At 47.9% G+C, this 20,157-nt stretch overlaps 1 protein-coding gene across 6 annotated transcripts in view; it reads left to right on the forward strand.

Annotated features, from left to right (window-relative positions):
- Positions 1-20,157, forward strand: part of LOC134339794 (pyruvate carboxylase, mitochondrial-like) — a 978,567-nt gene that overhangs the window by 108,971 nt on the left and 849,439 nt on the right. For all 6 annotated transcript variants that reach the window (XM_063036574.1, XM_063036571.1, XM_063036570.1 and 3 more), the window contains 2 exons: positions 2,800-2,965; positions 9,846-9,991. In XM_063036574.1, coding sequence (XP_062892644.1) covers positions 2,800-2,965; positions 9,846-9,991 — 312 coding nt within the window. The remainder of the gene's footprint in view (positions 1-2,799; positions 2,966-9,845; positions 9,992-20,157) is intronic.

Here is a 20,157-nt window from a genome sequence, read left to right on the forward strand (position 1 = left end):
GATTGTCCGTTCCTGCACCAACGGGTCTGGGTGTGTCCGGTACAAACTGTGAGGGTGGCATGGTGAAGAAGAGCAAGACTTCATTCCAGTCTGCCTGCTTTTCAGTTCTCTCTTGGTAGCCAGCAGGAAGGAGAGTAGGGCCATGTCTTCCTGCACTTTCAGGAGAGAGGAAGGCTGGAGGGTAAGGGTGGGGTGGGGTGTGGAGATGGGTAATCAGGAAGGGAGAAGGTTGGGTAGGCCGGGATGTCGTATGGGGAGGGGGATGCAGGAGGTCTTGGACCTCTGTGGTTTAGAGGTGCACGGGAAGATGTTGTGAGGGCAACAGTGTGGTCAGGAGATGGGAGGCCAGGGCAGAGAGATGCCTACAGCAGGACTTCCCAACCTGGGGTCCATGGGCACCTCAGTTAATGCTAGGGGTCCATGGCACTAAAAATGTTGGGAGCCCCGGCCTAGAGGCTCGTGTGTGGTGTGAGCCAGGAAGAAAGAAAGGCTGGAGGCGTGGCTGCCGTATCTAAGGAAAGATGTGGTTACATTGGGGAGGGTGTAGAGGAGATTCATGAGAATTAACCCAGGAATGAAAGGGTTAACGTATGAGGAGTGTTTGATGACTCTGGGCCTGTACTCACTGGAGTTTAGAGGATTCGGGGCTGGAACTCCTTATAACATATAAAACATTGAAAGGCTAAGATAGAGTGGACGTGGAGAGGATGTTTTCTATAGTGGGGGAGTCTAGGACCAGAGGGCACAGATAGAGTGGATGTGGAGAGGATGTTTCCTATAGTGGGGGAGTCTAGGACCAGAGGGCACAGATAGAGTGGATGTGAAGAGAATGTTTCCTATAGTGGGGGAGTCTAGGACCAGAGGACACAGATAGAGTGGATGTGGAGAGGATGTTTCCTATAGTGGGGGAGTCTAGGACCAGAGGGCACAGATAGAGTGGATGTGGAGAGGATGTTTCCTATAGTGGGGGAGTCCAGGACCAGAGGACACAGATAGAGTGGATGTGGGGAGGATGTTTCCTATGGTGGTGGAGTCTAGGACCAGAGGACACAGATAGAGTGGATGTGGGGAGGATGTTTCCTACAGTGGGGGAGTCTAGGACCAGAGGGCACAGATAGAGTGGATGTGGAGAGGATGTTTCCTACAGTGGGGGAGTCTAGGACCAGAGGGCACAGATAGAGTGGATGTAGAGAGGATGTTTCCTATAGTGGGGGAGTCTAGGACCAGAGGGCACAGATAGAGTGGATGTGGATAGGACGTTTCCTGTAGTGGGGGAGTCTAGGACCAGAGGACACAGATAGAGTGGAGATGGAGAGGATGTTTCATATAGTAAAGGAGTCTAGGACCAAGGGCCTAGCCTCAATATAAAAGGATTTTCCTTCAGAACAGAGATGAGGAGGAATCTTTGGAATTCGTTGCCACAGGTGGCTATGAAGGCCGGTCATTGGGGAAATTTAAAGGTTGTTGAATAATCAAGATCTCAGAGGTTACACGGAGAAGGCAGGAGAATGGGGTTGAGTAGGATAAATAATCAGCCATGATGGAATGGTGGAGCAGACTTGATGGGCTGAATGGCCCCATTCTGCTTCTATCTCTTATGGAATACAATGTGGAGTTGCCCCTTCGAGATGTACCGCCCCAGCCACCCTGGTCATCCCCAATTGACCCCAACCTAATCACGGGACAATTTACAATGACTGGTTAACCTACCCAGTACATATTTGAACGGTGGGAGGAGACTGGAGACCCCGGGGAAAATGCGCGCGTTTCACGGGGAGGATATGCCTTACCGATGACGCCGGAATTGAACTCAGAACTCTGATGCCACGAGCTGTAGCAGGGTCATGCTAACCGCTGTCCCTGGTCTGATGTGCAAAGTGGGTACTGGTTGCCCCGTGATGAGGGCAAGGGGAGAGTGATGTGGGACGTGGCTACGAAGCAGATGTGTTGTTGGGGTATACACTGAAGGCGAGAGGTGACCGGGAGGGGTTTTCTGAGTCTCAGGGGCAGGGAGGTGGAGACTGGGAATGTAAGACCTGCCTCTTTAGTGTTGTGAGTCCTCATTGTGAAGCCCCTGAAAGAGGTTAGTCGTACCTCCCCCACGTAGCTGTGAACTTGGTCCGCTGTGTCTGCGACGAGGGCCACTGTTTCCGAGTCAGGGTTAGACCAGTCAGCACAGAGACGCAGAGAGATTTCTTCACCCTGAAGTCAGCGAGTATGAGAGCCGTTGATTCAGCCGGGCTGTGGGGCTCAGTCACCTGGTATACCTGGGGCAGAAGGTGCCACAGTAGCAAAGTGGGTAGCACAATGTTGTAGAGCGCCAGCCATTCCTACCACTGCCAGCGAGTCTCTGCCTCTCTCCATGAACTTGCGGTTTCCCCTGGGTGCGCAGGTCTCCTCCCCCATCTAAAGACGTGTGTGTTAGTAGGTGAATGGATCACATCGATATAATTGGGTGGCAGATGTTCGCCAGCTGAAATGGCCTGTTACCGTGAGAAAGAAAGAAGGCGTGGGAGAAGAGGAGAGGGAAGGAAGGAGGAAGGGGGAGAAAGGAACAAGAGGGAAAGAGAGAGAGAGAGAGAGAAGGAAGGAAGGAGGAAGGGGGAGAAAGGAACAAGAGGGAGAGAGAGAGAGAGAGAGAGAGAGAGAGAGAAGGAAGGAAGGAGGAAGGGGGAGAAAAGGAACAAGAGGGAGAATGTTGGAGCTTACACAAGGGTCTGGGTTCTTTAGTGCATTAAGAAATAGTGCATCATTACGTGTTGAGATATCTCATGTGCCCATTAATGCTGATTGCTTCAGGAAAACGAAGTGGACGCGATTCACCCGGGCTACGGTTTCCTGTCGGAGAGGGCGGACTTTGCTCAGGCCTGCGTGGACGCTGGAGTGCGTTTCATTGGGCCTTCCCCCGAGGTGGTGCGGAAAATGGGCGACAAAGTGGAGGCTCGTGCCATTGCCATTGAAGCCGGTATTCATCTCCGTTCCTTCCGCTTCCCCTGGCTGCTGCTTCGTTACTGACCTCGTTTCTGGCTTTACCAGCTGTGGGCATCAGTGCAGTCATCGAACAGGATCAGCTCTGGTATTGGGAGGGACATCACCACAGTTTGCTGAGCCAACATTGCTCCTGTTCATTGGGAAGAAAGGGTTCAGCTTCAGTTTTCAGTCGAAGGTCAGGAAGCATTTTAGTACAGTCACAGAGAAACAGACTCACAGAGCCGTACAGAACAGAGACAGAGAGTCACAGAGCCGTACGGTACAGAGACAGAGAGTCACAGAGCTGTACAGTACAGAGACAGAGAGTCACAGAGCTCTACGGTACAGAGACAGAGTCACAGAGCTGTACAGTACAGAGACAGAGAGTCACAGAGCCATACAGTATAGAGACAGAGTCACAGAGCAGTACAGTACAGACAGAGAGTCACAGAGCTGTACAGTACAGAGACAGAGAGTCACAGAGCTCTACCCTACAGAGACAGAGAGTCACAGAGCTGTACGGTACAGAGACAGAGTCACAGAGCCGTAAGGTACAGAGACAGAGAGTCACAGAGTCATACAGTACAGACGGAGAATCACAGAGCTCTACCCTATAGAGACAGAGAGTCACAGATCTGTACAGTACAGACAGAGAGTCACAGAGCTGTACAGTACAGACGGAGAGTCACAGAGCTGTACAGTACAGAGACAGAGAGTCACAGAGCTTAACGGTACAGAGACGGAGAGTCACAGAGCCGTATAGTACAGAGACAGAGAGTAACAGAGCTGTACAGTACAGAGAGTCACGGAGTCACAGAGCTGTACAGTACAGAGACAGAGAGTCACAGAACTGTACAGAACAGAGACAGAGAGTCACAGAGCTGTACAGTACAGACAGAGAGTCACAGAGCTGTACAGAACAGAGACAGAGAGTCACAGAGCTGTATAGTATAGAGACAGAGAGTCACAGAGCTGTACAGAACAGAGACAGAGAGTCACAGAGCTGTATAGTACAGAGACAGAGAGTCACAGAGCTCTACAGTACAGAGACAGAGAGTCACAGACCTCTGCAGTACAGAGAGAGAGAGTCACAGAGCCGTACAGTACAGAGACAGAGAGACACAGAGCCGTACAGTACAGAGACAGAGTCACAGAGCCGTACGGTACAGAGACAGAGAGTCACAGAGCTGTACAGAACAGAGACAGAGAGTCACAGAGCTGTATAGTACAGAGACAGAGAGTCACAGAGCTCTACAGTACAGAGACAGAGAGTCACAGACCTCTGCAGTACAGAGAGAGAGAGTCACAGAGCCGTACAGTACAGAGACAGAGAGACACAGAGCCGTACAGTACAGAGACAGAGTCACAGAGCCGTACGGTACAGAGACAGAGAGTCACAGAGCTGTACGGTACAGAGACAGAGAGTCACAGAGCTGTACGGTACAGAGACAGAGTCACAGAGCTCTACAGTACAGACAGAGAGTCACAGAGTCGTACAGTACAGACGGAGAGTCACAGAGCTCTACCCTATAGAGACAGAGAGTCACAGATCTGTACGGTACAGAGACAGAGAGTCACAGAGCCATACGGTACAGAGACAGAGAGTCACAGAGCTGTACGGTACAGAGACAGAGTCACAGAGCTCTACAGTACAGACAGAGAGTCACAGAGTCGTACAGTACAGACGGAGAGTCACAGAGCTCTACCCTATAGAGACAGAGAGTCACAGATCTGTACAGTACAGAGACAGAGAGTCACAGAGCCATACAGTACAGAGACAGAGAGTCACAGAGCTGTACGGTACAGAGACAGAGAGTCACAGAGCCGTACGGTACAGACAGAGAGTCACAGAGCCGTACAGTACAGAGACAGAGTCACAGAGCTGTACAAAACAGAGACAGAGAGTCACAGAGCTGTACAGTACAGACAGAGAGTCACAGAGCTGTACGGTACAGAGACAGAGTCACAGAGCCGTAAGGTACAGAGACAGAGAGTCACAGAGCCGTACAGTACAGACAGAGAGTCACAGAGTCATACAGTACAGACGGAGAATCACAGAGCTCTACCCTACAGAGACAGAGAGTCACAGATCTGTACAGTACAGACAGAGAGTCACAGAGCTGTACAGTACAGACGGAGAGTCACAGAGCTGTACAGTACAGAGACAGAGAGTCACAGAGCTTAACGGTACAGAGACGGAGAGTCACAGAGCCGTATAGTACAGAGACAGAGAGTAACAGAGCTGTACAGTACAGAGAGTCACGGAGTCACAGAGCTGTACAGTACAGAGACAGAGAGTCACAGAACTGTACAGAACAGAGACAGAGAGTCACAGAGCTGTACAGTACAGACAGAGAGTCACAGAGCTGTACAGAACAGAGACAGAGAGTCACAGAGCTGTATAGTATAGAGACAGAGAGTCACAGAGCTGTACAGAACAGAGACAGAGAGTCACAGAGCTGTATAGTACAGAGACAGAGAGTCACAGAGCTCTACAGTACAGAGACAGAGAGTCACAGACCTCTGCAGTACAGAGAGAGAGAGTCACAGAGCCGTACAGTACAGAGACAGAGAGACACAGAGCCGTACAGTACAGAGACAGAGTCACAGAGCCGTACGGTACAGAGACAGAGAGTCACAGAGCCATACGGTACAGAGACAGAGAGTCACAGAGCTGTACGGTACAGAGACAGAGTCACAGAGCTCTACAGTACAGACAGAGAGTCACAGAGTCGTACAGTACAGACGGAGAGTCACAGAGCTCTACCCTATAGAGACAGAGAGTCACAGATCTGTACAGTACAGAGACAGAGAGTCACAGAGCCATACGGTACAGAGACAGAGAGTCACAGAGCTGTACGGTACAGAGACAGAGTCACAGAGCTCTACAGTACAGACAGAGAGTCACAGAGTCGTACAGTACAGACGGAGAGTCACAGAGCTCTACCCTATAGAGACAGAGAGTCACAGATCTGTACAGTACAGAGACAGAGAGTCACAGAGCCATACAGTACAGAGACAGAGAGTCACAGAGCTGTACGGTACAGAGACAGAGAGTCACAGAGCCGTAAGGTACAGAGACAGAGTCACAGAGCTGTACAAAACAGAGACAGAGAGTCACAGAGCTGTACAGTACAGACAGAGAGTCACAGAGCCGTACAGTACAGAGACAGAGAGTCACAGAGCTGTACAGTACAGACAGAGAGTCACAGAGCCGTACAGTACAGAGACAGAGAATCACAGAGCTGTACGGAACAGAGACAGAGAGTCACAGAGCCGTACAAAACAGAGACAGAGAGTCACAGAGCTGTACAGTACAGACAGAGAGTCACAGAGCCGTACAGTACAGAGACAGAGAGTCACAGAGCTGTACAGTACAGACAGAGAGTCACAGAGCCGTACAGTACAGAGACAGAGAATCACAGAGCTGTACGGAACAGAGACAGTGAGTCACAGAGCCGTACAGTACAGAGACAGAGAGTCACAGAGCTGTACGGTACAGAGACAGAGAGTCACAGAGCTGTACAGAAGAGAGACAGAGAGTCACAGAGCTGTACAGTACAGACAGAGAGTCACAGAGCCGTACAGAACAGAGACAGAGAGTCACAGAGCTGTACAGTACAGAGAGTCACAGAGCTGTACATTACAGAGACAGAGAGTCACAGAGCTGTACGGTACAGACAGAGAGTCACAGAGCTGTACAGTACAGAGACAGAGAGTCACAGAGCTGTACTGTACAGACAGAGAGTCACAGAGCCGTACAGAACAGAGACAGAGAGTCAGAGAGCTGTACAGTACAGAGACAGAGAGTCACGGAGGTCTCCCAAACAGAGACTGATCAAATGGCCTATGTAGTCCATGCTAAACTGTTCGTAGCCAAGATATGCACTCAGTCAGGTTTATTATCTCGGACATATGTTGTGAAATTTGTTTTTGCAGAAGCAGTGAGGTACAAAACTTTGAAAAATACTGATTAACATCCACAGCATGCTGGAGGAACTGAGTATCTTTTGGGACAGATAAAGAGTCGACGTTTCAGGCCGAGGACCTTTGTCACGACTTGTCCTCCTTCTGCCACTGGCATGTTGAGGAACAAATGTGATGGCTGATTTGGGAAATGTTCAAAATTAACAGGATTTTGTCAGGGTGACTTCAACTTTCCACGTATGGACTGGGACTTTCTCCGTGCAAGAGAGTTTGATGGGGTAGAAAGAGAGTTTCTGTAAGCAGTATATGCATTGTCAAACTGGAAATGTGGCCAGTGCTTTGGAAAATTGGCCTGGCCAGGTGACTGATCTTTCAGTGGGGGAGCATTGAGGGAATACCGAGCACAACTAACTGGGCTTTAAGGTAGCCATGAATGCAGTTGAACTTTGACATGACGTGGGGAGTATTATGTTGCAAGAGAAGGTAAATTATGTAAGTATTGTGCAGGAACAAGGAAACGCTTTTGGTCAAGTCCACACTTGACATGTAGAGGGTGTTCAAGATTAACTGTCTTGAGTACAGGGCAGGTATGTTCCAGTGAGGAAGAGGGACAAGGATGGCAAGGTAAGGGACCCTGGAATGACGAAGGAGGTTGCCAATTTCGTCATGAAGCAGAAGAAGGCAACATGGAAGGTTTCGGGAGCTAACATCGAACTGAGCCCTTCAGGAATCACAAACCTGAAGGAGGAAAACAGGAGAGTCAGGAGAGGGACATTAACAAGTTCTTGGCAAGTGGAATTAAAGAAAATCTCAAGGCACTCCATGCATACAGTACTGTGCAGAAGTCTCAGGTATATATATGTGAGTGATGATAAACCAGATTCTGATCTGGGTCTCTGTTGTGGACTGAGAGTGGGAAGGGGGCAGGGACAGGGGAATCATGGTTGGGAAAAGGGGAAGGGAGAGGGAAGGGAGCAGGAAGCACCAGAGAGACATTCTGTAATGATCAGTAAACGAATTGTTTGGAATCAAATGACCTTGCCTGGTGTCTCAGGGCTGGGTGTGTCTGCACCTTCGCCACCCGAGCGAGATGTAATGAGGAAGAGGGGAGGACCACTCAAGGGTAGAGGAGGAAGATGTGCTTCGAGCCCAAAGACGTGGGCAAGGTCCTGAATATGTACTTTCCGAGGATAGTGAGATCGGTGCTAATATGTGAAGGAAGAGACGGTGTTGAGTCCCAATGGTCTGACGGAATGTGCCCCAGGTTATTGACAGTGGTCACATAACCAGGACTTGTGATCTGCACCGGCTGCTCGAACGACCATCCACCACCTGCTCCCACGGCTTCACGTCACCCTGATCGGGGGAGTGGGGGGCTGCTACACCTTGCCCAAGGGTGACCTGTAGGATAGTGGAGAGAATTAGTGCTTTACGCCATCAGTGGGAGAGACGTATCCCCATCCTGAGAGGAGGTGGTAGACTGCTCAAATTCCAGCCTTTAAAAAGCATCCAGTCAGAAACTTGGACAGGATGAGCGGTGGGATACCTGCCGAACCGGCAGATGGGAGCAAAGCAGATGTGCATCAGGATCAGTGCGGGGCTGACACACACAAAATACCGGAGGAACTCAGCAGGTCGGGCAGCAGCTAAGGAAGGGAATAAAGAGTTGACATTTCGTCCCTTCTTCTGGGCTAGATAGGAGCGGGGAAGGAGCCAGTTTGAGAAGGTGGGGGGAGGAGGAAGGAGTGCAAGTTGGCAGGTGATAGGTGAGACCAAGTGAGGGGAAAGGTGGGGGGTGGGGGAGAGGGAGGGGGATATAGTGAGAAGCTGGGAGGTGATTGGTGGAAGAGGTAAAGGGCTGAAGAAGAAGGAATCTGATAGGAGAGGAGAGTGGACCATGGGAGTAAGGGAAGGGGGGGCATCAGAAAGAGGTGATGGACAGATAAGGAGAAATGTCTATGGGTTGGGTCAAGAGAGCTCATTTCAGTCATGTGTGGCTCTCTCCCTCTATGTTTACAGGTCTTGATGTGATGGGCAGAAATGAGCAAGTGGCGCTGGCTGTTAGCTGTAGATGGCTGTCTGTGTCAGACTGCTGACACATTTGACCTACTGGACTCCCAATCAAACCCAGCGCCAGAGCACTAACAACAGATTCTCAGTCCAGCTGGGGCTCCTTCTCTGTTCTGGGTCAGGGTGGGCACCATTCATTTGACCAAGGTCGCTGATTCCGACTTCATGCAGGTTGTTTAGTCAAGGTGGTACGGTTAGTGTAAAGCTATTACTGCGCCAGCGGCCCCGGTACAAATCCACCACTATCCGTCACGTGTTTGTACATTGTACGTTTGCACATTCTAATGATGTACAGGTTAGTTAGTTAATTAGTCACGGGTGTAATTGGATGGTGTCTCTCCAAATAAAATGTTCGAGATTTAGTTAGTGTTACTATTAAAAAATATATTTGTTGATATTTCAAAGTGGGCTTTGGTAGTGTCAACCCTGATGGGCTGTGGGAGATACCTGGAGTTAATTTCAATGGTATTAAACTGTAAATTCACAGAGTGCAGATGCAGGCCCTTTGGCCCAAGCCAACCACCAAATGCTCACCCTTTCTATCAAATTTTCCCCGATCCGCAGCCTGCTGTGCTTTGTGCTAGCTACTTGTGAAATGAGGTGGGAGACTCTGCCTCCACCACCTGCTCTGGGGGTTTTGTCCAGGTTCCCACGATGCTTTGTGCTGCTCTGTTGGCAAAGCTCTTTCCAGTGTTGGCCCAAGTCAGCCCTAATGCAGGTGGCAGAGTTTGTCATTGAAACACTGGTTAAAATCAATACCTGTACCCAGCTGGAAGCCCGAGAAGAATTTATTGGTGAAGTTATCCGCTTTACATCTTCATAGCAAATGTACAAAATGGAAACAAAAGAAATTGCAGCACTCTCGTTTTCCTTTCTAGGTGTTCCAGTTGTACCAGGATCCTCAGCACCTATAACATCTCTGACCGAAGCCCAGGAGTTTGCCGACACATATGACTACCCGATCATGTTCAAAGCTGCTTACGGAGGCGGTGGCAGAGGGATGAGAGTCGTTCGGGACTACGAGGTAAGGTGCTTTCAACATCACGACAGTGTGGGTCAATCAGGAGAAAAAGAACTTGTGCTATGGGTGTCACAGTAGCATAGTGTTGCAGCTTGTGGGTTGGACTTCAGAGTTCAGTTCCGCCTGTAGCAAAAGCCTCTCTAACTTTTTATTTTGCAGCAGTGCAGACCAACCATTGCTTTGGGCAGGAAATTTTTACCTGGCCTGAAAACTGCACAGCACTTTAAATTTCGAATACTGTGAATATTTAGAATGAAAATTGAAAAATGACATACTTTTAATTTTATTGATGAATTGAAGGGTGTAATGAAATATGGTACCACAAAGAAAATCTTTCACATTTCATAAGCATTTTCTAGCTGCGCCCAATTCCAGCTGCGTGGCAATGAAGGCTATGTGCACGGGAGCATTTCAGTTACTGCGTGGCTGCACACCCACGTAGCTTAGAGGGAATAGTGGTCTGTAAGGAGTTTGTGCGTTCTCCCCATGACTGTATGGGTTTTCTCCTGGTGCTGTGGTTTCCTCCCACAGTCTGAAGATGTACTGGTTCGTAGGTTAATTGGTCATTGTAAATTGTCCCGTGATTAGGCTAAGGTCAACGGTGCGACTCATTGAGCTGGAAGGGCTGTATCTCTAAATAAAATAAAAATATAAATAAAAAGTAGGATCAATTAAAAAGCAGAACAGGGAAATGGCTGGGGTATCGAGTGGAGATTCTGTGGATGCTGGAAATCTTGAACAACAAACACAAAATGATGGAGGAACTTGGACACCATCTGCAGAGAAGACCCAGGACTCAGCAGGGAACATCCATGGTGCTGTCTGACCTGCTGAGTTTTGTGTGTGTTGCACTTGTTACATACCTCAAGGAGATCTTGTGACTTTCTTGTGAGAATGATGTAATGGTCTTTTGGAGGTCACCTGATGTAATTTTCCCGCTGATATGAGGTCACGTGATGACATATTCACCACGGGTATAAAAGGGAAGACCCCTGGTGACGCAGTTAGTTTTTCAGCTAGAACGTTAGTCAGAGTCTCCGTTCTGTTGCGTATTTGTTTTATGACGCAGTTTCATTTTTAAAATGGAGTTTTACGTTCTATTGTAAGGTACAACAGTGCTGGACTGGCAGCTTGCCCATTTCTGCCAGATTTGTTGATGTACCTTTTCAGTAGTATTGGAGAGTGAAGACTTTATCGAAGTACAGGATCTGAAGGATTAAGAGAAGTTGGTATCGTTCGGCAGTTTAACAAAGGATCGACCTTATTGAGTCTACGTTGAAGAAGTAGCGACCTGCATCGAAGATAACTCCTACCAAAAGAGAAAGGTAGTTCATGCAGGATTTGCTCGCCAGAAGAAAGGTCAGTTGTTTTAAGCCATTTATTTTCTTCATCGTGAATCCTTTTGGACAGAACCAGCAGGAAAGTTGCGTCTATGAAGAAATCCTTCTCCAGAGAAGTCTCTCCCAATTGAATGTATAAATCTGTTGGACTTCCGAATTTACCATTTTAAGAACTGTATTTGACTTTACCACTTTAAGAACTGTTTTCTCATTTATCGCTTTAAGAACCAGTACTGAGTGGCGATTTGTTGAATGGCCGCGTAGGGTCCAGTTAAGGTTTTTGTTTGTTTTTTTTTATTGTTTATCCGTGTTTAATAAATGTTTGGTTGTTTTTATATAACCTGACTAGATTGATATTCATTGTTGCTGGTTACGTAACACACTGGATTCCCAGCATCTCTCGTGTTTAGCTTATGGACCAAAGATTTTTTGAAGGCATGTCTGAGGTGACATCAGGTGCATTACTGGTGATCTTCCCTAATTCCAAAGATCCAGTAGGAAGATCGAAGAGATCAGGAAAAAAGAGGAAATGATAAACTATAGGTTTTGACATCTGCGTGAAAGTGCTGAAGTTCGTGACTGAAAGTGGTGTAACAGGCACAATAGATCTTTGTTTATTTAGTTATTCTGGCCCTTCAAGCCAGCGTCCTAGACTAATTTCAGGATAATTTACAACAACAAAATGATCTATTAACCGGCACGTCGTGAACTTCAACTCTTTCACACAAATGTCAAAATCTACAGTTTTTCATTTCCTCTTTTTTTCTTCCTTGATCTCTTCAATCTTTCTATTAGATCTTAGACATGTCTTTGGACTGTGGGAGGAAACTGGAGCACTGGGAGGATACCCGTGCAGTCATGGGGAGAACAGACACACTCCTTACAGGCAGCGATGGGAATTGAACCCGGGTCACTGGTACTGTAAAAAGTTGTGTTAACCACTACACTACCGTGCGGTGGGAATCGAACCTGGGTCACTGGTACTGTTAAAAGTTATGTTAACCACTATACTACCGTGTGGATATGGCAGAGTTGATATGATTTTATGAGGGGGTCAAGTTGATAAATCTGGGTGAGTTTTTTTGCAGTAATGACTAATAGCCTAAACACATACGGCTCACTTCATCACGAGTAAAGCTGTCCCCACCATTGAGCAGATTTACAAGGACCATTGTCGCAGGAAAATATAATCTATCGTCATAGTCATACTTTATTGATCCCGGGGGAAATTGGTTTTCTTTACAGTTGCACCATAAATAATAAATAGTAATAAAACCATAAATAGTTAAATAGTAATATGTAAATTATGCCAGGAAATAAGTCCAAGACCAGCCTATTGGCTCAGGGTGTCTGACCCTCCAAGGGAGGAGTTGTAAAGTTTGATGGCCACAGGTAGGAATCACTTCCTATGACGCTCTGTGTTGCATCTCGGTGGAATGAGTCTCTGGCTGAATGTACTCCTGTGCCCACCCAGTACATTATGTAGTGGATGGGGGACATTGACCAAGATGGCATGCAACTTAGACAACATCCTCTTTTCAGACACCACCGTGAGAGAGTCCAGTTCCATCCCCACAACATCACTGGCCTTACGAATGAGTTTGTTGATTCTGTTGGTGTCTGCTACCCTCAGCCTGCTGCCCCAGCACACAACAGCAAACATGATAGCACTGGCCACCACAGACTCGTAGAACATCCTCAGCATCATCTGGCAGATGTTAAAAGACCTCAGTCTCCTCAGGAAATAGAGATGGCTCTGACCCTTCTTGTAGACAGCCTCTGTGTTCTTTGACCAGTCCAGTTTATTGTCAACTTGTATCCCTAGGTATTTGTAATCCTCCACCAAGTCCACACTGACCCCCTGAATGGAAACAGGGGTCACCAGTACCTTAGCTCTCCTCAGGTCTACCACCAGCTCCTTAGTCTTTTTCACATTAAGCTGCAGATAATTCTGCTCACACCATGTGACAAAGTTTCCTACCGTATCCCTGTACTCAGCCTCATCTCCCTTGCTGATGCATTCAACTATGGCAGAGTCATCAGAAAACTTCTGGAGATGACAAGACTCTGTGCAGTAGTTGAAGTCCGAGATGTAAATGGTGAAGAGAAATGGAGACCCTTCTGGCTCGGACCTGCTCTCTTCTCACTGTTACCATGAGGAAAGAGGTACAGGAGCCTCAGGACTCACACCACCAGGTACAGGGACAGTTATTACCCCTCAACTATCAGGCTCCTGGACCAGTGAGGATAACCTCAACTCTGAACTGATTCCATCGGGAAGGAGGTACAGGAGCCTCAGGTCCCACACCACCAGGTTGAGGAACAGTTATTACCCCTCAACCATCGGGCTCCTGAACCAGAGGGGATAACTTCACTCACACTTTCTCCAACGTTGAACTGTTCCCACAACCTATGGACTCACTTTCAAGGACTCTTTATCTCATGTTCTCGATATTTATTGCTAATTTATTTATTATTAAGATTATTTCTTTTCTTTCTTTTGTATTTGTGCAGTTTGTTGTATTTTACACTCTGATTGTTTCTCCGTCCTGTTGGCTGTGGTATTCCATTGGTTCTGTTGTGTTTCTTGGAATTACTGAGTATGCCCACAAGAAAGTGAATCTCTGCGTTGTATAGGGTGAGATGTACGTACTTTCATACTAAATTTACTTTGTATGTTGTGTACACAAAACGCTGGAGGAACTCAGCAGGTCAGGCAGCACCATAAACAGTCGATATTTTGGGCTGAGACCGGACATCAGGATTAACTGGATAGATGTGTGTCTGGCCGGGACTGGGAGATTAACCCCACATGTTGATTGAAAAACAGTTGAAATGCCAGCTGGAGAAGCAGACTTCTGGACTCACCATTTCTATGTCAACCATTAAATACTCCCATTGAGCAAGTTTGGTCCATAGTCTACCTGCTTTGTTGACTGAGCTGTTGCCTAGATAATTCCAATGTTGTTAGAGTCCCTTGCTCTACCACACACTTAAGCAATGCGTTCCAGAATCCAACCTTCGAGTCGTCGAAGGCTACAGATTTTTCTCCTAGTATATCTGCAGAAGCTCTTGGAATTGTCCTCACCTTGTCTGTGCAAGAGAAGCCTCATGCCTTCTTTTTGCCCTTCCGAGCAAACAAGTTATTTCTCAACTTCTTCCCCCTAAATTAATCCCATGCCTCTGATACATTATGGTGAAAAAATTCTCACTGTCTACCCAATCGAGGCCCTCACTATTTTATACTCTGATATCAGGTCCCTCCCTCAGCTTTCCATAATCGCTGTCTCTGCTTTTAAGTCAAGCCCTCCAGTCCTGAGAATAACCTTGTGAACTCTTTGTGTGCCCTCTCCAACTTAATAACATCCTTCCGATAGATAGAGGACCAGAACTGCTCTCAAAGCTCCAAGTGCAGCTTCACCAACATCTTCTCGAATAGTAATAATGTCCTGTCTCTCTTACTCAGTGGAACAATCTATGTTCCAAACCTATTCTAGTATCTGTCCCCCACTTTTCCTTCACTACATCGGCGACTGCATTGGCGCTGCTTCCTGCACGCATGCTGAGCTCATTGACTTCATTAACCTTGCCTCCAACTTTCACCCTGCCCTCAAGTTTACCTGGTCCATTTCCAACACCTCCCTCCCCTTTCTAGATCTTTCTGTCTCTGTCTCTGGAGACAGCTTATCTACTAATGTCTACTATAAGCCTACTGACTCTCACAGCTATCTGGACTATTCCTCTTCTCACCCTGTCTCTTGCTAAAATGCCATCCCCTTCTTGCAATTCCTCCGTCTCCACCGCACCTGCTCTCAGGATGAGGCTTTTCATTCCAGGACGAGGGAAATGTCCTCCTTTTTTAAAGAAAGGGGCTTCCCCTCCTCCACCATCAACTCTGCTCTCAAACGCATCTCCCCCATTTCACGCACATCTGCTCCCACTCCATCCTCCCGCCACTAGGTATAGGGTTCCCCTGGTCCTCACCTACCAACCTACCAACCTCCGGGTCCAACATATTATTCTCCGTAGCTTCCGCCACCTCCAACGGGATCCCACCACTACGCACATCTTTCCCTCCCCCCACCCCTACTTTCTGCAGGGATCGCTCCCTACGCGACTCCCTTGTCCACTCGTTCCCCCCCATCCCTCCCCACTGATCTCCCTCCTGGCACTTATCCTTGTAAGCGGAACTAGTGCTGCACATGCCCTTACACTTCCTCCCTCACTACCATTCCAGGGCCCCAGACAGTCCTTCCAGGTGAGGCGACACTTCACCTGTGAGTCGGCTGGGGTGATGTACTGCGTCCTTCTATACTGTGGCCTTCTATATATTGGCGAGACCCGACGCAGACTGGGAGATCGTTTTGTTGAACACCTATGCTCTGTCCGCCAGAGAAAGCAGGATCTCCCAGTAGCCACACATTTTAATTCCACATCCCATTCCCATTCTGACATGTCTATCCACGGCCTCCTCTACTGTAAAAATGAAGCCACACTCAGATTTGAGGAACAACACCTTATATTCCGTCTGGGTAGCCTCCAACCTGATGGCATGAACATTGACTTCTCTAACTTCTGCTAATGCCCCACTACCCCCTCGTACCCCATCCGTTATTTATTTATATACACACATTCTTTCTCTCTTTCCTTTTTCTCCCTCTGTCCCTCTGACTATACCCCTTGCCCATCCTCTGGGTTTTCTCCCCCCCTCCCCCTTTTCCTTCTCCTTGGGCCTCCTGTCCCATGATCCTCTCATATCCCTTTTGCCAATCACCTGTCCAGCTCTTGGCTCCATCCCCACCCCTCCTGTCTTCTCCGATCATTTTGTATCTCTCCCTCCCCCTCCCACTTTCAAATCTCTTACTAGCTCTTCCTTCAGTTAGTCCTGAGGAAGGGTCTTGGCCCGAAATGTCGACTGTACCTCTTCCTAGAGATTTTTGCGTGGAATATAAGGTGTTGTTCTTCCACCGTAGGCCACAGACTGACATGTCGGAATGTGAATGGGAATTGGAATTAAAATGTTTGGCCACCGGGCCATTCCGCTTTTGGTGGATGGAGCGGAGGTCCCCCAATTTAAAGTGTGTCTCGCCAATGTAGAGGAGGCCGCATCGATAGCACCTGACGCACGTAGACAACCCCAGCAGGTTCACAGGTGAAGGGTTGCCTCACCTGGAAGGACTGTTTGGGTCCCTGAATGGTGGTGAGGGAGGTGATGCAGCACTTTGGCCACTGGCAGCGATAAGTGCTGGAAGGGAGATTAGAGGGGAGGGACAAACGGACAAGGGACAAGAGAGAACTATCCCTGCATGAAGTGGAGAGTTGGGAAGGGGGAGGTAAAGATGTGTTTAGTGGTAGGATCCCTTTAGAGATGGCGCAAGTTGCGGAGAATGATGTGTTGAATACGGAGCGTCATGGAGTGGCCGTATGAAAAGGTAAGAGGGACTCTGTCCTTGTTAAGACAGCAGGAAGATGGGGTGAGCACGAATGTGCAGGAAATGGAGGAGATGCGGGTGAGGGCAGCATCAATGGTGAAGGAAGGGAAACCCCTTTCTTTGAGGAAGGAGGACACCTGTGATGTGCTAGAAAGGAAAGACTCATCCTGGGACAGGTGCGGGGGAGATGATGTATGAAAAAGGGAATAACATTTTTACAGGAGGCGAAGTGGGAAAAGAAATAGTCAGGATATCCGTGGGAGTCGATATGTTTACAAAGGATGTCAGTCGATAGTTTGTCTCCAGTGATGGAGATTGAGAAAGGGGACGGGGTTAGCAGAAATGGACCACGTGAATTTAAGGGCAGGGTGGAAGTTAGAGGCAAAGTTGATGAAATTGACGAACTCAGCACGGGTGATGAAGCAGCACTGGTGCAGTTGTCAGTGTAGTGGAGGAAGCGTTTACTCAGTGTCCTGATTGATGAAGGGTAATGTGTGAAAAACTATAGACATAGTTACCTCTGTTCTACAACACTCTCCAGTGCTGTACCATTGCCCTGATTTAACTCCTCAATACGCAACATTTCAAACTTGCCCGAGTTAAGTTTGCTTACCCAGTTCATCTGGATCCTTTTGTGATTGTAGGTAATGGTCTTCACTGTCCGCTACATTACCAATGTCATCCACAATCTTACTAACAATGCCAAGCTACATTCTCAATCAAATCATTAATGTAGAATAGATGATAACAGCAGTGGACCCCGCGGCACACCACCGATCACAGATCTCCAGTCTGAATGCCATGGCTTCCCCCATCACCATCTTGCTTCTTTGATAAACCAATTATGCACCCATTTGAGTCCTGAAGAAGGATCTCAGCTCCAAACGGCAACTATGTGTTCTTTTCCATGGATGTTGGCTGACTTGCTGAGTTCCTCCAGCATTTTGTGTGTGTTGCTTTGGATTTCTGGCATCTGCAGAGTCTCTTGTGTTTATGCACCCATTTGGGTCCTGTGTAATCTAACTTTCTGGACTAGCCAACAGGCAGCACCTTGTCAAAGGATTTGCTGTAGGCCATTGGAGAGCTCTTAGTCACTCAGGGTAGTATGAGAAAGAGGGGAAAACTGTGTGAATAAATCATATTGCAGGCTTGGTCCGTGGCCTGCTATGCTTTGATGACTGAAATGTTGTCTAGGTACTTCCTAGGTTGTGAGAGTCACTCCCTTCACTACCCTTCACTACCCACTTAAGCAAGTTCAATCCTCTGGACTCACAGTAATCCTGCCAATTCAATTTTGTAACAATACCTATGGGATCCCACGAACTGGATGCAGGTTTTCTGGAGGGACGGGATTCTGGCAGAAGGTCCCTGCAGAAAGGAGAAAGCATACAACCCACCTGAAAATAGTGTAGTCGTGACTTGGAACAAAGAAGTTTGAAGGAAATTTATTATCAAAGTACATATATGTAACCATATTTTATTTTATTTTTATTTCTTGAGGTAGGCCCTTCCGGCCCTTTGAGCCACACCACCCAGCAACACACTGATTTAATCCTAATGCAATCACAGGACAATTTACAATGACCATTTAACCTACCCAGTATGTCTTTGGACTGTGGGAGGAAACCGGATCACCCGGAGAAAACGGGAGCATGCGGTCACGAGGAGACTCTATATAGATGATGCTGGGATTACACTCCGAACTACAACCCCCCCCCCCGCCGTAATGGCGTTGTGCTGACCTCTATGGCACCCCATACCACTCTGAGATTGTTTTCTTGAGGACATTCACAGCACATAGGAAATACACAATAGAATCAATGAAAAACTGCACACGATGGAGACGGACAAACGACAGCAAACTGTGCAAACACAAAAAGAAAAGAAAAAAATAGTGATAAATAAGCTGAATAAGTTTTGAGAACATGAAATGAAGAGTCCTTAAAAGTGAGTCCATACATTGTGGAAGCATCTCATTTGAGTGAAGTTATCCCTTTGGTTCAGGAGCCTGATGGTTGAGGGGTAATAATTGTTCCTGAGGCCCCTGTACAACCTTCCTGATGGAATCAGTTCAGAGTTGAGGTGAGTGAAGTTATCCTCACTGGTTCAGGAGCCTGATGGTTGAGGGGTAATAACTGTTCCTGAGCCTGGTGGTGTGAGTCCTGAGGCTCCTGTACCTCCTTCCCGATGGAATCAGTTCAGAGTTGAGGTTATCCACACTGGTTCAGGAGCCTGATGGTTGAGGGGTAATAACTGTTCCTGAACCTGATGGTGTGGGTCCTGAGGCTCCTGTACCTCCTTCCCGATGGAATCAGTTCAGAGTTGAGGTTATCCTCACTGGTTCAGGAGCCTGATGGTTGAGGGGTAATAACTGTTCCTGAACCTGGTGGTGTGGGACCTGAGGCTCCTGTACCTCCTTCCCGATGGAATCAGTTCAGAGTTGAGGTTATCCACACTGGTTCAGGAGCCTGATGGTTGAGGGGTAATAACTGTTCCTGAGCCTGGTGGTGTGAGTCCTGAGGCTCCAGTACCTTCTGCCTGGTGGGAGCAGCGGGAAGAGAGCATGTCTTGGGTGGTGGGGGTTCTTTGACGATGGACTTGGTATTTGTGCTCAATGGAGGGCTTTACCCATGATGGACTGGGCCGTATCCACTACTTTTTGTAGGATTTTCTGTTCAAGGGCATTGGCATTTGCATACCAGGCCTTGAAACAAGCAGTCAGTATACTCTCCACCACACATCTATAATGCTGGTGGAACTTGGCAGGCCAGGCAACATCTATGGAAAAGAGTACAGTCAATGTTTCAGGCCGAGACCCTTCATCAGGATGAATGGTCACGACCTGAAACTTCGACTGTTTATGCCTTTCTATAGATGCTACCACACAGTCATAAGTGTAAAGTGAGTAGAGCAGGGGGCTAAGCACACAGCCTTGAGGTGCATCTGTGCTGATACAGATTGTGGAGGAGACGTTGTTGCCAATCCCAGCTGACTGGGGTCTGCAAGTGAGGAAATTAGGATCCGATTACACAGGGGGTATTGAGGCCAAGGTCTTGGAGCTCACCTGAGAGCGAAACCTTGTGGTCACCTACGTCGCTCGGTTTCACTTGGCAGGAGGCAATGGCACTCGAGCCCTGCCAGAGCCGTTGAGCATCCTTCAGGTTTGGTGTGGGATTGCAGCTTCATTGTGGGGTGGCTTTCCGGAAGTCGTATCTGGATCCAGACCTGAAAGTCGTAGCTGCCTCCCACAACCAGCTCTTTGTTTGTTCTTTTCTTTGGAGCCGTGCTCTTCACATCATTAGAAGTCAGTTCATTCTGGGTAGTATGTTTATACTCTGTTATCAAGGGGATTTTTCAGTGTGAATGTGCCATTGGTCCATGTGGGTTTTATTTTCCA

The sequence above is a fragment of the Mobula hypostoma genome, chromosome 30 (assembly GCF_963921235.1).
Source record: "Mobula hypostoma chromosome 30, sMobHyp1.1, whole genome shotgun sequence".
In the NCBI taxonomy this organism is placed as follows: Eukaryota; Metazoa; Chordata; class Chondrichthyes; order Myliobatiformes; family Myliobatidae; genus Mobula; species Mobula hypostoma.